The following is an 18,034-nucleotide window of genomic DNA, read 5'->3' as shown; positions in this document are numbered from 1 at the left end:
CTGCAGGGGGAAAAGACAGTCAGATAGGAATGACATGCAGCGTAATTGGGGGTGGCATTATCGAGAATATCAATAAGGGTAAGAGGGGGAAAATGTACTTATTGAGGGTGTGTGTTTGTTTATTCTCCTTTATATGACCTCAGCCTCTGTTCTGTTTTCTCTTCCCTTATCAATCAAAGTGATTGATCAGCTTGAGAGTGCACTCAACAGGCTGCCTGGAGCTACAGTACATCAGACCTGGGTTCAAATAGTTGAAGTACTTTCTTTAGCCTGCCTGGGGTGCTAGGTGGGTGGGGTTTGCACTTTTCTATTGGTCCCATTGCAACAGGCAAGCACAATCAAGCACAGCTAGGGTATTGATAAGGGAATTATATAATAAAAGGTAAATGAATAAAGAATCCATCCCTGAAACGTAACTGATTAGTAATTAATAGTTATGTAGCATGTGTAATGAATAATTAAAGTACTGAACTTAAGTCCCATAAGGTCTAGTAGAAGACCAGGGAGGAAGGGAGATGTGTGTGTGTGTTAGTTAGACTAAGGGAACTGTAGACATGCGTTTGACCGACCTGGAGAGACTTAGGAGAAAACAGGGAGTAACCTTCAAGGTCCCCCTAATCTCGGGGGAAAGGAACAGGCAGCGCTGGGTAGTGATTAACAGTGGTGAGAAGTCCGGAGAGGGATACAATTCACCTACTGTTCGTGTGCATGTATGTGCGTAGGATATCTATTGTTTGTGTGTAGGTATGTGCGTAAGCGGGTAGTGAGCATAAAATGAACATCTTTGTGTAATGTACGGCAGAACGTTCTCTGAATAAACTGTACAGACCTTTTGCAGAAAGCTGAGTCCTTGCCTAATTATTCTTAACCCAGTGGCTTACAAACCTTGGGGATTAGTCAAGGCTTATTGATTGTTAATTATCATCATCGGGATTCGAAAATTCCCGTGACAGGCATCTAAAATAGCATTTGAACCCAGGTCTGAACTGTGTACCAGCTCATCAAATAGAAGAGGGGCAAATCAATGACCAATTCCACGTCGACCCATAGCCCCTACCCAGAGGCACTTGATGTAGATTTTATCCAGAGCAGCAAATAGTTCACACCTATCGGCTATTCAGTATAATGTGGGAATCTATTCAGCACCACGTGGGAATCGAACCCACAACCAACTGAGCCATAACTGACCTTGAATGCCAGGCAGACCTTGCGGGCCACTAGTTTCTCCATGGCGGTGAGCATGACGGGGTAGCGGATCTCCTTCCCCTCGCTGTCTCTCTCCACCTTCCCGTCCAGGGCAGGAGACTTCCTGGCCTCAGCGTGGGCATAGTCAGGCCCCACCGTATACACCTGAGGACACATACACATGGAGAGATTTAGTACACACACACACACACACACACACACACAGTGCACTCGCATAAGACAAACAAACATGCATAGATACAGACAGATAAACAGAAATACAGACTGACAATCGCATAACACACACCTTAACGTCCGTCCCGTCCGTTGGCATGAACTCTTCGTAGATGTAGGAGCCTGTCTTCCTCACGTTGCTCTCTGGTGAGTACACACTGCTCCGGCTCCCGATCTACAGGACAGAGAGGCAACAGCGTCAGAACTACGTACTGTCTACAGCACTGGTTCCCAAACTCCTTTAGCTCTGTAATCAACTGAAAGCTGTTGGTGTAAACTACCAACTAAACAGACCAATCATTCTACAACTCAGAATAAAACCACCCACCAGCAGGCGCCCAGTGGACTAAACACTTGGGAAACACTGCTCTTCACACGATAGGATTACATTAGGACTGAATGAACGTCCACCATACAACTCAACTGTAACCAGAGTCAAAGAAAGAGACTAGGGTTCATTCATCAGTACACAGTGTTGCACATCGCTTATGATCTATTCCATTTCAGAGGAAGAACACATACAGCAGCTTACTACAGTCGACTTGGATTGAGAGGGATGCTAATACTGTGTGTGATAAAAATCAGCTATTGGGATCGAAATGGTTATAAATCCTGACAAAAACATTGGCCCGTTTTATGACAGGTTAAACAGTCCCGAAAGCCCTCTGAGAACGTGAGGTGAGATCACACGGAATAAAACAGACTAGGAGTCAAATAGAATTTGAATGAGCTGTTGTATATTTGGAGGACTACGTATTACTATTAATATTGTAAGGTGAAGACGCTGATCTTGGGTCAGTTTTGCATTTTTCCCACTAATGGTTAAGGTTATGATTGGGGAGTTGATCCTAGATCTGTACCTAGATGACGTTTCACCTCAGAGCCTGTTAATAGAGCACGAGGTAGGCCTGGCAGTTGTCATAATCAAGCAATTGGTGTGTAGTTAAACACATACATATAGAATATGGAACATATAGATCCAATCACGATAGCTCTATTCTATCGGGATGTTTCCCAGACTCAGATGAAGCCTAGTCCTGGGGTGGATTCATTAATTGTACATCGTAGCAAAGTTTTGGACGATGTTTTGAAACTAAAGGTTGGTCCATCCCAGTTTTGTTCCATTCCCGTCTGCTTGGTTCCGCTTCATTCCTAGTGAATACATCCTTGGATTAAAAAGTGCTTGCTTTTTAGTCCAGGACTAGGCTTAATCTGTGTCTGGGAAATGACCCAATAGAATATAGCTAGATATAGAAAACATAATACTTGACTGAAAGTATCACAGTTCAGGCAGTATTTAAAACAACTGTGAGGGCCGGGATACTTATGAAGCCCTATATCTAGTTCCCCAGAGTCAGATGAACTCATGGATACCATTTTAAAGTCTCTACATCAAGTATGAAGGAAATTCAAGAGACTAGCATTTGAGCAATGACTAAAAGTCTATGGTATAACCTAGCATGCTATCAGTTACCATAGACTTCCAGTCATTGCGCTAACACTATTTTGGTAACGCTAGTTAGCAAGTTCCTTCAAACTGCATGCAGAGAATGTTTTTTTTCATCCACATGTTCATCTGAAAAAGGGCTTCATTGCCAAAATCTTGAAGTATCCCTTTAAGAATGTTATGACTAAAAACTAAACCTTAAGAGCTTATCCTCATCTTTACTTTACCTTTAGTTCTATCATCTACAGTGCATTCGGAAAGTATTCAGACCCCTTGACTTTTTCCACGTTTTGTTAGGTAACAGCTTCATTCTAAAATAGATTTTGTTTTATTCCCCTCAATCTACACACAATACCCCATAATGCCAAAGCAAAAACAGTTTTATAATTAAAAATAATTATAAAGAAATATCACATTTACATAAGTATTCAGACCCTTTACTCAGTACTTTGTTGAAGTTCCTTAGGCAGTCATTACAGCCTCGAGTCTTATTGGGTATGATGCTACAAGCTTGGCACACCTGTATTTGGGGAGTTTCTCCCATTCTTCTCGGCAGATCCTCTCAAGCTCTGTCAGGTTGGATGGGGAGCGTTGCTGCACAGCTATTTTCAGGTCTCTCCAGGCTGTGTGCTTATGGTCGTTGACCTGTTGGAAGGAGAACCTTCGCCCCAGTCTGTGGTCCTGAGCACTCTGGAGAAGGTTTTCATCAAGGATCTCTGTACTTTGCTCCGGTCATCTTTCCCTCGATCCTGACTAGACTCCCAGTCCTTGCCACTGAAAAACATCCCCACAGCATGATGCTGCTACCACCATGCTTTACCATAGGGATCACCTCCCTGACCAAGACCCTTCTCCCCCGATTGATAAGTTTGGCCGGGCAGCCAGCTCAAGGAAGAGTCTTGGTGGTTCCAAACTTCATCCAGAAATGTTTTTGTACCCTTCCCCAGATCTGTGCCTCGAAACAATCCTACCTCGGAGCTCTATGGACAATTCCTTCAACCTAATGGCTTGGCTTTTGCTCTGAAATGTACTGTCAACTGTAGGACCTTGTATAGACAGGTGTGTGCCTTTCCAAATCATGTCCAATAAATGGAATTTACCACAGGTGGACTTCAATCAATTGGTAGAGACATCTCATGGATGATCAACGGAAACAGGATGCACCAGAGCTCAATTCCGAGTCTTAAAGCAAAGGGTCTGAATACTTGTAAACAAAGCATCTGTTTTTTACTTTTAATACATTTGCAAAAATTACTAAAAACCTGTTTTCACTATGTCATTATGGGGTAGTGTGTAGATTGATGCGGGGGGAAAAAAGTATTTAATTAATTTTAGAATAAGGTTGTAAGATAACAAAATGTGGTAAAAGTCAAGGGGTCTGAATACTTTCCGAATGCACGGTGTGTGTTATATCCTACTGGCAGTAGAATAACAGGTGATAACCGAATCCGGACCATCCATCAAATCAGAAAATAACAGGTTCCTTTTCTTTGTTTGAAAACACTGTTGTAGTAAAGTGATGGTTGTTCTCCTCCCTCTGTCAGAACAGGAGGTCTGCATCCCAAATGACACCCTGCTTCCCTATGTAGTGCACTACAAGGGCCCATAGGGCTCTGGTCATAAGCGTTGCACTATATTGGGAATAGGGTGCCATTTGGGACGCAGCCTAGATAAAACCTAGGCCGTGTCTACACTTGACAGTTCATGCAGCTTTTGTATATGATTAGAGTTCTGATCATGGAATTCTAGACCTACATTTAAATGTATCTACCGTGTCCACATTGTGTCTGGATTCCCTTTTCCCACATAATATTCAAATGCATGTATGCATTCTGCAAAACGGTGGAACCGGCTAAATCTGATAACAACAACTGGATGGCAGTAGCCAACTACTGTAGCTAACCTCTAACTAGCCAGAAAGCAACGTTAAAGGGATTGGATAACTCCAGCCAAACCGAAAATATTTTCTCTAAATAACCTAGCTGGCTAGCATTGGAAGCGAGCAAACACGTTCCTCACATGCTAAGAACACATTTCCTCCAATGTTTAATGAAAAAAGGTGACCCTCGCTCCCAAAACACATCATTTCTGGAGACCTGTGGGCGGACTGCTGATGACGTCACCCGCTGTATGCGCTTTTGGTAGCCTGATTGCGTCCAGACTGAGGAGAAATCCACACACAATGCATCCCTGACCAACTCCTGAAGTGGTCAGCCAGATCTGAACACAATCTGACCTGTCTTTTCAATGTGATCTTCGTAATCTGATAGCAGAGGTTGCATGTCAAGTGTCAACACAGCTCTAATGTCATCGTGTTCCTGCCTGGTTGAGGAGCCCAGCCAGAGTGAGTGCCTGGTGTGGCTTCACCTATTTCAGTACACTTAATGTGTTTTAGAATAAGTGCCATTATGGCTATGAGGATCCCTTCGGTTGAGGGAGGAGAGGAAGTGTGAGGGAGAAAGAAGCCTGGTCAAAAGGTTACCCCAGGGCCTTTCCCATGTGGGTTAAGACAGAGGAACGGATTGGGGTCATTTTTTAAGGGGTTAACGGCTTAGGCATCAGAATGTGACCTTTCTGAAGAGGCGCTGGCTTCCCCCTCCCGCTGAGGTGGGGTAGTAGATGTAGACGTTGTGGTCTTCAGCACAGACGGGTTTCTCCACAAAGGGTTTAGGGAACAGCTCCCCATTCACCTCCACATGGTCTTCTCCTTCGACTAGGTTACACTCTGGGGAAGACACACAAATACAAAGTTGTATTCGTTAATGCACACCGCAGCTAAATGTTTTGCAACAGAAAACATTATACAAAGAAAATGTGTTTTATTGGACAAGTTCAGGTAGCCCCTCCTAGTTGTTTCGGTCCATTTCTTCCATTCAGTTTGTAGTGAATACGAACCAGGTGCATATTGTCAGTTCATCGTCATATTCAGACGATGGTCAGCCCTTTCAACTGTAAATAGTATGATTCAACCAGTTGAACCTGTACATTACATAGTCCCTGTTTCAAAAACAGACAATTACATGTCTTAGTATACCATTGACAGTCCGTACAACCATGCCCTCATACACTGAATAGTGTTGTTTTATCAAAATTCTCAAAGTATCATGGCAAGCAAACAAAACATTAAGCAGACTGAATTCCCTGAGGAAATCAGAGTCCTAATGTTAGAAACTAACAGCTGGTCACGTGTTTACTCTTCAAGCTACAGCACACAGTACTTGACATAAAGCAGGTTAAAAGGACCATTGAGTGGAGTCTGCTTCATGTTCTTTTTTTGACATTGAAAATCAACTATCATGATAACACTAACTGACAGCTCTACCTTAACTGAGAAAGGGTTGTAACATTTAAGAAGCATTAGACCAGAACCTTGATAAACTAAGTTTGAACATTAGTCATGAAGATCAGGCTCGTTGTTGTTACATCTACTGGCGTGACATCTAAACTGTAAATTGAGGTCGCTATTCTACCGCCATCACACCCATCAGGGATGAGGAAGACATAACCCATCTAGTGAACTCTACCTTGCGGGACTGTGTTCAATCAGAGTATTAAAAGGGAAAATGAATGGCCTCCAAGTCACGTCACCACACTCAGATATAAATCACAGTATGCTCACAACCTAAGACACACTCATAACTGCAATATTTACCACAGGAACCAAAGTAAACCAAGTCAGTGTCCCAAATGGCACCCCATTTCCTATATAGTGCACTACCTTTGACCAGGGCCCATAGGGATGAAGGGAATAGGGTGCCATTTGGGACACTGTCCGACATCCTCCCAAGGCAGTGTTGGTCTAAGGCTGGAGAAGTCTGTCTGGTGTTTATACCCAGAAGAGAGAAAAACCCGAGACCTCACTGGAAAGTGGTTTTATTCTTTCTCTGACTATAACCAGGTTTCCATCCAACCTTTTTATGCGAGTAAAGTACATTTCGGATAAAAAAAAAAAAAAGTCACGACAGGCCTGAAGGAAACTGCTGATTTGTTGGTACATTTTTCAAATGTCGACAAAACAAGATTCGCTAGACAAAGTCAGATATTTGTACGTCTGTAAAATGTATTATGCGAGAAATGGTGAAAGAAAAACCTTGATGCGCAAACATATAACCATCATATAAAGTCACACAATGATATGTTGTGTGGTCCTCCCACTACAACATGAGAAAGCATGCAGTGTATTAGGCTACAGACGAAATAAGTTAATGAATTTCACAGGGTGGTGAAAGTGCACAGTGATGAGCTTGATGCTCCTTTCCAATAAATATTGAGGGTCTTATTCTGGTGCCATGATGACCGGCTGCTGTTTTCAAAATAAAAAGGATGTATCTTGCTCTTTTGTTTATAATAGGAATCTCATCATATAGGTAGCCTATCCGCACTGTATCTGTAAGTTGTTGGCTAGAGCGTACATGTAAAGACCAGTGGGCACATTCGCTATATGAAACAACATTTTTGGTGGCAAAACGATCAGTAGAGTTGTAAATGCAATGGAAACCCATTTACTTGTATTTATATATTTTTTTAATGGGAATTTAAACAGCTAAAGTTTTTTATGTGCACTACGTCATAAGGCACAGGTTTATATCCGTAACAAGTAAATTGGTGGGAAAACACGCATATTGTTTTCATGCTGATTTTTTAAATATTCACATGAAAATCTGTCAATTGGATGGAAACCTCGCTTATAATCACGTCTGGCTACGTTGAAAAGGATATTTGGTATTTTATTTGGATGCCCATTAGCTGTTGCAAAAGCAGCAGCTACTCTTCCTGGGGTCCACACAAAACATGAAACATAATGATATAATACAGATCATCAATACACAAGAACAGCTCAAGAACAGAGCTACATACCTTTTTAAAAAAACGCACATGTAGCCTACATATCAATGCATACACACAAACTATCTAGGTCAAATAGGGGAAAGGCGTTCCTTTATCGTTTTTTTAAACCAGGTTTGCTGTTTACTTGAGCAATATGAGATGGAACGGAGTTCCATGCAATAATGGCTCTACATAATACTGTACACTTTCTTGAATTTTTTTCTTGATTTGGGGACTGTGAAAAGACCCCTGGTGGCATGCCTGGTGGGTAAAGTGTGTGTGTGTCAGCTGTGTGTAAGTCGACTATGCAAACAATTTGGAATTTAACAATGTTTCACATAAAAAGAAGTAATGCAGTCAGTCTATCCTTAACTCTTAGCCAAGAGAGACTGGCATGCATAGTATTTATATCAGCCCTCTGATTACAATGAAGAGCAAGACGTGCCGCTCTGTTCTGGGCCAGCTGCAGCTTAACTAGGTCTTTCCTTGCAGCACTGGGCAATAATCAAGATTAGACAAAACTAGAGTCTGCAGAACTGGCTTTTTAGAGTGTGGTGTCAAAAAAGTACAGCATCTCTTTATTACAGACAGACCTCTCCCCATCTTTACAACCATTGTAAACTGTCATAGTCAACCTATAGATTCAATCTAAGGTAGCGCCAAGTAATTTAGTTTACTCAACTTGTTCAACAACCACACCATTAATTACCAGATTCAGCTGAGGTCTAGAACTTAGGGAATGAGTTGTACCAAATACAATGCTCTTAGTTTTAGAGATGATCAGGACCAGTTTATTACTGGCCACCCATTCCAAAACAGACCGCAACTCTTTGTTAAGGGTTTCAGTGACTTCATTAGCTGTGGTTGCTGAGGTGTATATGGTTGAATCATCAGCATACATGGACACACATGCTTTGTTTAATGTCAGTGGCAGGTCATTGGAAAAAATTGAAAAGAGTAGAGGGCCTAGAGAGCTGCCCTGTGGTACACCACACTTTACATGTTTGACGCTGCCATTAAAGAAAACCTTTTGAGTTTTATTAGATTGCCATATTGTGGATTCAGAGCTATCTAAGGTTGAAAAGCCATAACACATGTTTTTTCAACAACAGGTTAGGGTCAATCATATCAAAGGCTGCACTGAAATCTAACAGTATAGCTCCCACAATCTTCTTATTATCAACTTATTTCAACCAATCAGTCATTTGGGGAACGTTGAAGAAATATGTCAAAAATGGAGCTTACATGATTCCTTATTCCACATGTCAGAGATGTGATGTTTGTTCTATGTGATATACTGTATAAGTTCCTAGGGAGAATACAACACTATGTAAGTAGTGAGAAATACATCCTGCCTAAGACACACAGGGGTAAGTATGGGAGCATCTGAACTGTGAGACAACGAGCCAGCCTCCCTGTGGAACGCTTTAGACACCTTGTAGAGTCCATGGCTTGATGAATTGGGAGGTGTGGGGGGGGGGCGTAGACTCTGGGATGCTGGCATTCTAGGCAGAGTTCCTCTGTCCAGTGTTTGTTCTTTTGCTCGTCTTAATCTTTTATTTTTATTGGCCAGTCTGAGATATGGCTTTTTCTTTGCAACGCTGCCTAGAAGGCCAGCATCCCAGAGTCACCTCGTCACTGTTGCCATTGACACTGGTGTTTTGTGGGTACTATTTAATGAAGCTGCCAGTTGAGGACTTGTGAGGCGTCTGTTTCTCAAACTAGACACTAATGTACTTGTCCTCTTGCTCAGCTGTGCACCGGGGCCTCAAATCCTCTTTCTATTCTGGTTAGTGCCCATTTGCGCTGTTCTGTGAAGGGAGTAGTACACAGCATTGTACGAGATCTTCAGTTTCTTGGCAATTTTTCGCATGGAATAGCCTTCATTTCTCAGAACAAAAATAGACTGACGAGTTTCAGAAGAAAGGTCTTTGTTTCTGGCCATTTTGAGCCTGTAATCGAACCCACAAATGCTGATGCTCTAGATACTCTACTAGTCTAAAGAAGGCCAGTTCTCTTGCTTCTTTAAACAGCACAACAGTTTTCAGCTGTGCTAACAATTGCAAAAGGGATTTCTAATGATCAATTAGCCTTTTAAAATGCTAAATTTTGATTAGCTAACACAACGTGCCATTGGAACACAGGAGAGATGGTTGCTGATAATGGGTCTCTGTACGCCCATGTAGATACTCCATAAACATTTTTTTAAACATTTCCAGCTACAATAGTCATTTACAACATTAACAATGTCTACACTGTATTTCTGATCAATTTGGTGTTATTTTAAAATGGACAATTTTTTTGCTTTCCTTTCAAAAAACAAGGACATTTCTAAGTGACCCCAAACTTTTGAACGGTAGTGTATGTATTTCTATCAAAACGTTCTACAACATAGTACCCTGCTGAACACGCCCAGTTATCTTGGAACCCTAATGACTGATTTACACGACAGGGCCGAGAACAAGAACTGTACTGGCTCAGTTATTTTATTTTCACATTGTCCTTTCTAGCACAGTGCCAGCAACTGTGGTGGATAGCTAACCAGGCCAGCCCAACACAGTACAGTACAGTACAGCTTGGCTCAGTATTGTGAAAAAGGTACAAGGTTTTAAGAGTGACCAGAAAGGTATAGCACCAGCAGAGGTGACAGGGACAGAATATTGACCATTCCTGATGGGACCGTCAACGCTTGACCTTTGGGGACTGCACACTGACCGTCTGGTTTATCTGGGTCGCGGTTCAGCACAGCGTAGCGTGGTAGATCGATGCCTTCCTGCTGCAGGATACGATACACCTCCCTCCTACAAAACAGACAAAACATAACACTCAGCATTCAAGTGAGAGATAGTCAGCCATCTCACTTAACGTGAATGCTGTATATCTAAGATTGCACAAATCACCACGTGACACCAGTCCAAACAATGCTGGTCACACATCACCACCAGTAATCACCATAATAGCAATATAACATAATTATTCCACATAAGGCCTCCAGAACAGCACAGTATTAACCATGATGATCTGTGATAGCGTTCTGTATAGAGGGGTGTAGCTAAGGTTGTTCCGATACATGGCAAATATGGTAAATATTGTGTCCTATTGCTTAGATAATAAACACGTGACTCTGGGTGACTCTGGGTGACAAGATACGACTGTTTGTTTCCCAACATCAGGACTGTTTTCCTCAAGAAATGAAGTCTGCTTCTTGTTTTATTAGCTTGCCATGATACTTCTGAATCGGAGTATCGTGATAATGTTGTCATGACAACCCTACAGTATGCATCTCTAGTTTTGGTTGTACCTGTCCTGTATGTAGTACTGTGTGTTCAGGTCATTGATGAGCAGTGGGTTTCGGAGATTGGCGTAGCTCACTGCCTTGTCCAGCGGGAATCCTACAAATTCAAATGCAACACCAACTGTTAGCAAATCCTATACGCAGGCTTCACAGTATGTGCAAACTTCGCCAGGGGCAAGAATGGGACACATTAATGAAGTAAGACAAGTGAAAGTAATTGAAATGAATGCAGTCCAGTGGGCAAACATTGTTCAACTGGGTTTCTCCAACATTTTGCTAAAATTAATGGTAGCAAATTTAGTCACATTAGTCAAAACAGGCTGTTGTGGTGTCAGACAGAATTACTCAAGCTGGGTTGAAGACGAGTAATGCTGACACAGCGTGGTACGAGAACGGGCTGTCTGTGTGTGTATGATGTAGTAGCATGTGACTGTGTTTAAATATGTGTAATCACTTTTTGGACTTTAGAATAATGGGTGGGGTAATTAAGTGACTGCCCCTGTTGAGTTGGTGTGTGTGTGTGATCCACCTTTGGAGTGGAAGGAGACGAGGCAGTCACAGAGGGGCCATTTGTCCACGGGCTCGTTGAGAATGACGTCCTCGGGGAAGATGACCACAGTGATGTACTCAAACCTGCACAGCCGCTCCAGGATCTGGGTCATGGGCTTAGACTTGGACTTCTTCATCATGGAACAGATCCCCACCACGATCTGTCGCTCCGGGGGCTGAGAAGGAGGGAGATCACTTCAATAAGTTAGGCTACTTTATCTATTGACGACAGTCTTGTGTAGCTTTACAATTAGTTAACCATCCAGTGAACCAAATGGATCAACAATTGTCACAAAAGTGCTTTACAGTTGAGTAGTCTCATGCAGTCTTCTAATGCCATGACATCATTTTCTGGAATTTTACAAGTTGTTTAAAGGCACAGTCAACTTAGTGTATGTAAACTTCTGACCCACTGGAATTGTGATACAGTGAATTATAAGTGAAATAATCTGTCTGTAAACAATTGTTGGAAAAATTACTTGTGTCATGCACAAAGAAGACGTCTTAACCGACTTGCCAAAACTATAGTTTGTAAACAAGAAATTTGCGGAGTGGTTGAAAATTAGTTTTAATGACTCCAACCTAAGTGTATGTAAACTTCTGAATTCAACTGTACTAGTAATGGAGGTTACCATATCAGGGCCAGTTGTCTAATGTCCTTTCATGCGGGTGATTCATATGTGACATCATGAGGCCTGATGTAATCTTGTGTTGTCTCACCGAGTCCGCGTCCTCGTCGTCCTCGTACAGCTCCATGTCTGTCCTCATGTTGCAGCCGTCGTAGTCCTCCAGACCCTCGCTCTCATCGTCCTCGCAGCCCACGAAGAATCTGGGAGCGGCGCGCTGGCTCTCGCCTGGGCTGGCGGGTTCTGACATCACAATCCCCGGCGGCAGCCTTCAGCGTCCCGCCGCGCCATCGCACACCAACACACCGCCGGGGAGGGCCGCCGATGGAGGCGCACAGGGCCTACTAGGAGCTGATCGGCTGGTGACTCAAGTCTCGTGGTGGGCTAAACTGCTCTGTGGGGTGTATTGGGTTGGGGGTGGTAGGGGGTTGGGTGAGGAAGGGAAGGGGATACAAGAGCTGGTCCTGGGGCAGGGGGCATATGTTGAGGGTTAAGTTGTAATAGGAGTGTGACAGACTATGTTAGTAGTAGTGGTGATGGTGTTTCTGGGGTGGGGTTGCTGAGGCCTCATCTCATGTTTCGGGCCTGGGGCTGGGCTCCTTGTGTGGCCTCAGGACTAGTAGGGGTAGATCCAACTATAATGGAACCACAGCCCATTCCTCTATACTTGTCCAAGATCGACAGAGTCTAGAAATAAAACAGAGATTATAGAGGATATTCAATAGCAGGTACCCCAGGGGTACGCGCAATGCTGTCAGGGGTACACCAAATAAAAATGTGATTCACATGTAAAAAAATACAAAATACAAAAATAAATTAAAAAGTTGAAATAAAAAAAGAAATAATAATTCACATTTTCAAACAGTCCATTTAGTAAGGCCTGCATCCATAGACACACAAACCAGCTTTACTGGTAGTACTGCTACTACTAGCAGTACCACACCTGCACCTGTCAACGACACAAGTTGTTCTGCTTCCACGAGCACATCCAATGCTAACATCAGTAATTCTACATGTGTCAGCCCAGCTAGCATGGACACTGACAGTTGTGAATCTGATGCAGCCGAAGAGCTACTGCCCCTTTACCAGGGAAAGCACCGAACAGACAGGGACGTTGGACGATCGAAGAGGCACAAATATGATGAGAACTACATTGATTGGGGTTCACTTATATTGAGAGTAGTGCCTTTCCTCAGCCACAGTGTGTTCCAGTATATGTGCAAAAGAACTATCTCACAACTCGATGAGACCGTCACTCCTGCGCAGACATTTAGAAACAAAACATGGTGCAAGCAGTTGCTCCCGACGCCACTTGGGTACACTGCAGCATCCACCGAAAGGCTCTCGCTGCCAAGGGAATGTCTGACAGCTTGAAAGACGTTTTGGACACTACAGTGAAAATGGTTAACTTTGTTAAAGCAAGGCCCCTGAACTCTCGTGTATTTTCTGCACTATGCAATGATATGGGCAGCGACCATGTAATGCTTTTACAACATACAGAAGTGCGCTGGTTATCAAGGGGCAAAGTATTGACACGTTTTTTTGAATTGAGAAGTTTTTACTGACCATAAGTTTCACTTGTCTGAACGCTTGCATGATGACGAGTTTCTCACACGACTGGCCTATCCGGGTGATGTTTTTTCTTGCCTAAATGATCTAAATCTAGGATTACAGGGACTCTCCACAACTATATTCAATGATTAAGAAGTTGGAGCTCTTCTTTGCCTTGGCAAAACACGCTGTTAAGACACTGATGCCCTTTGCAACCACGTACCTATGTGAGAGTGGATTCTCGGCCCGCACTAGCATGAAAACGAAAAACAGTCACAGACTGTGTGTGGAAAATGATTTAAGACTGAGACTCTCCGATAGAACCCAACATTGCAGAGTTATGAGCATCCTTTCAAGCACACCCTTCTCATTGACCTGTGGTGAGTTACTCACGATCTTCGATGAACAAATAAGGTTTTATATGTAAGATGGTTAAATAAAGACCAAAATGTATTATTATTATTTGTGCCCTGGTCCTGTAAGAGCTGTCCTATAAGACCTGTCACTTCCCACAAACCGGGTTGTGACAAAAACTCACTCATTCTTATGTTTAATAAATGTATCGTATAGTGTGTGTATGGTAGGCTTACAATGATGGAAAAAAACATTTGAGAGTGCGCTGACCCTGGTGCTAGAGGGGGTACGCAGCTGAAGGTTGAATGTTTGAAGGGGTACGGGACTATAAAAAGTTTGGGAACCACTGGCCCATAGGATTCCAATCAGCTTCCATATTACGATGGGGGGAGCCAGAGGCCCAGTTCCATACTGATAATTGCTCTGTAAAACTGGACACTGCGTCCGACGCCCCAGAGTGTGACCAAGCTCATCTGTTAAGAGCACACAGCCGTGGCATGAGGGAGCATTGATTCCCCCCAAAACACTAAATGTTACACCGCCTGCCTTTACATCAGCAAAACCCTTTAACCAGGGGTTGGAAAACCTCAGAAAGAACACGTCTGTTGTATGTGTTGTGTGGAAGATTTGACATCAGCGCTGAACTGTGGTTGCAGGTTGGTGTCCCATGACAGAGCAGCACTGGCCTACGTCGCCGATTACTAAGCTCTCGGTTAGCTGTTACCACTCATTACAACCTGCCATTTCATACAGAACTTTGGAAGACAGTCCTCTCTTGTAGAGACAATATCCAGCCAGTTGATTCCCATCAGGAGAGCTGTTATTCACAGACTGTTACTAACATTCTGAGGCTGGCTGACTATTATAGAATAGCCTAGGCAGGCTACTTCAAAAAATGTGTTGCCTAATTACTGCACAAAATCATCTTACATGCCTGGACATGTCAAAAAAAAAACCTAGGGAAGAAAATGGAGAAGCCTAAAATGTGATTACCTACAATATGGGCACTAGGTAGGGTTAGAGGAGGAACTGAAGGGGAGTGTGTAGAACCAGTCAAGTCTAATTACTCTACCTACTTGAACGATGCTGCATTAAAATCACATCATAGAGACACAGAAATGTCAACACAAAATCATGTACTTGCCAGCACTGACTAAATGAAAGCTAGGCACAAACAGAACACTGCTGTTTGATATCTGCCCCCCAACTCCCATACAAAGCTCAATTCTGCCGACTGTGTGAAAGTAGCAAAGTCCATGGTACATTGGCCATCATTACTAATGGTAGGCTAGATGCCGTTACAGTGACTATTAGCCTAGACACTGTAGGGCTGTCATGAAAAAGCTCAAAGGACAATGTAAACTATCCATGTGAGCAATGGCACAGTTTGGCATACAGCGGCAGGGCACGTATAGACCACAATACATCTCACATCCAATTCTAACCACCCACCACATATATGTTTTAGTTTAGGCTACGTTCTCCAACAGAGGTCATTCAAAAATGGCCTAATCATATAGGCTAGAATCTAACTGAAAAATCATAATGAGAGTTGATTCATCTTCACAAATGTTCAATCTGCACAACAAAGTAAGCCGGTTAAGCCCTACAAGCTGAGAGGTGACGTACCGTTAGAATGATTTCTTTCTATTAACGATCTCTCACACACCAGTCTTGATCTGTCAACAATGGAGGGCAGTCAGTAAAACATGGCATCAAATAGTATTATATTAAAACCCAGGTAAACATAAGGAAAATCCCTTTTGCGTCTTGGCATGCAGTTTATTTAAAGTAAACTCTTTCCCTGGTTAACTTAAGGGGATTACCCAGGGCTTTGGAGCTGGGGTTTAAACTCCTCTATTACACCTGTTCCCTCAGGGCTGCAGGGGTTGCATAGGGTGAGAGCTATTAGTTTCTCTTGGGCCATTAGGCTACACTGGCTAACAGTAAGACTCATATCAGACAAACTTACAAATAGGTTTTATGTACATGTGCGGTGCATCCAATGAATGGACAGGTAGATGCTGTCCAATACAGTTGAAATTTTAAAACAAAATAATCTTTGCTAATTTAGATTTAGGTTGTTTCATATCAATGTCAGGTATCCAAAGAATGTTTTTATATTTAGCTAGTGAATTGGTACAATCTGATGTTGCTGACTTGATGGCTGCACAGAACACTAGTCCTATAAACAGTATGCCAAATTCTAACCCATGATGTACTCTTAAGGAGCCTATCGTTACCCCTAGAGGTCCAAGGACCTTATATGTTATTTTCAGAGGTAGACTGGCTCTGACAGCCAAAACAGCCTATCACTCCATCTAAACTTGAATCAATTGTCACTTGCGATACAGTTCTAGAAACATAAAGCCCTCTACGTTCATATCAGATCAATTATTTCACAAATGCAAAATACACTTACCCTACACTGTTTCAATCGGCTTTATCATTTGCAGCTAATAGTATTTTTCAGTAAGTTTCTGGCTGCCTTCGTTACACACAGGTGTTCTGAGCATTCTAAATGCTAATTAGCACAGGTGGTCCCTCTGTCTTCCATATTCACGCAGTGTAACATGGAGATATGGCCGTGTGGGAACACTACCTCCCCCCCAAAAAATCTTACGTTTTATTATAAATATATATTTTTTACATTTACTCCCCCCATACAGAAGACACCTTCGTCCAATGACTTATGTGTAATGGAACTGAGAGTCATGATCAAATTCATGATACAAAAACATTTACATATTGTCGTTTTTGTGTGTAATGAATGTCTATTGAAACATAACATAAATAAACAATTACATCCAAATGTAAATATTTGTTATTAATATAATGAATTCCGCATACTATTTAATAGGGCTAAGTGAACACTCACAATTCCATCCTGCATTGACGAGAGAGTTGTAAACAGATGCACGCAGCGGTCTTTCATCAAACCAATGTTATATCTTGCGAGATGTTGATTGTCCTATTCTTTTAAAGCCCTGATATGTCGTTGTGTCAACATGAGGGTTGAACCTCGGCCCTCTTATCCACAGAGCAGGGAGAGAAGACTTAATTTGTTGTCGGCTTCAAAACCATGATCAAATCTAGCTAGTGTGAAGAAATCAGCAAGCTATGTTCGATTAGCTGGCTACGTTAGCTATTTTATCCGAACACCTCTTATAATACTAGCTATAGTTAACTACCTAGGCTATCTTAAATAACAGAGCAATCATTAATAATAATAAATAACATTATTGGCATCATAGCTAGATAGCTAAACACATAACAGTAACGTTAGCTAGCTACGTTTGCAAACCAGGCTGTACTAGCTAGTACTGGTAACGCTAGATAGCTATGTAATCAAGTCTGTATTCGTGCCATTTTTGTATGCAATCAATGCACCCCATGATTCAGCTAGCTAGTACTGTAGTCATTATACCATAAATATAACTGTCGATGATAATTAAGCGACCAGTTACTTACAAAGTGGCTAGATCGTTTTGTTGACGTCTTTTCGCTTCTTTCCCCCTTGACAGCTTTCAAGCGATGCCTCACTTCTTCTTCGGTGAGGTTAACAGCGGTTGGCATCCAATAAATGTTTTATTATCGCCACCTACTGCTACTACTTCTTCTTCGGTGGAGATTATCGGCGGTTGGCATCCAACGTTGTGGTGCATTACAGACACCTACTCTACTGGAGTGTGAGCCAGAGAGAAACTAAATCCTACCTGCCAGCCCCGTTGCTCATAAAAAATAGAAAATATTTGAGACTATATCTAATAATGTTCTACTCAATTACTCTTTAAACTAATTTCCTGTATCCCCTTCTCCCTCATACTAGATATCAGCCTCTCTCTTTCCCTCTGATACTGCCCACACTGTAGCAATACATGCTTCACGGTCTCTGTTTCCTGGCAATAATCACACTTTCCTGTTGGATGCGTTCCCATCACATTTAAGTCTTATTTAGCCGGCTGT

At 42.4% G+C, this 18,034-nt stretch overlaps 1 protein-coding gene across 11 annotated transcripts in view; it reads right to left on the bottom strand.

Annotated features, from left to right (window-relative positions):
* The window catches only part of ppip5k1a (diphosphoinositol pentakisphosphate kinase 1a), a 46,239-nt gene extending 28,205 nt beyond the window's left edge, over positions 1-18,034 (bottom strand). For 5 of the 11 annotated variants that reach the window (XM_045689404.1, XM_045689409.1, XM_045689410.1 and 2 more), the window contains exons 1-9: positions 17,540-18,032; positions 15,698-15,747; positions 12,258-12,850; positions 11,518-11,713; positions 10,995-11,085; positions 10,409-10,494; positions 5,437-5,591; positions 1,493-1,594; positions 1,189-1,350 (exon numbers count right to left, since the gene is read on the bottom strand). In XM_045689404.1, the coding sequence (XP_045545360.1) occupies positions 1,189-1,350; positions 1,493-1,594; positions 5,437-5,591; positions 10,409-10,494; positions 10,995-11,085; positions 11,518-11,713; positions 12,258-12,413 (948 nt within the window). In that variant the 5' untranslated portion in view covers positions 12,414-12,850; positions 15,698-15,747; positions 17,540-18,032. Of the gene's footprint in view, positions 1-1,188; positions 1,351-1,492; positions 1,595-5,436; positions 5,592-10,408; positions 10,495-10,994; positions 11,086-11,517; positions 11,714-12,257; positions 12,851-15,697; positions 15,748-16,490; positions 16,579-17,539 lie in introns of those variants that run through there. The other 6 variants (XM_014127454.2, XM_045689411.1, XM_045689408.1 and 3 more) reach the window with 5 other exon arrangements.

Source organism: Salmo salar, chromosome ssa11 (genome assembly GCF_905237065.1).
Source record: "Salmo salar chromosome ssa11, Ssal_v3.1, whole genome shotgun sequence".
Classification (NCBI taxonomy): domain Eukaryota; kingdom Metazoa; phylum Chordata; class Actinopteri; order Salmoniformes; family Salmonidae; genus Salmo; species Salmo salar.
This window is presented reverse-complemented; position numbering and strand designations above follow the sequence as displayed.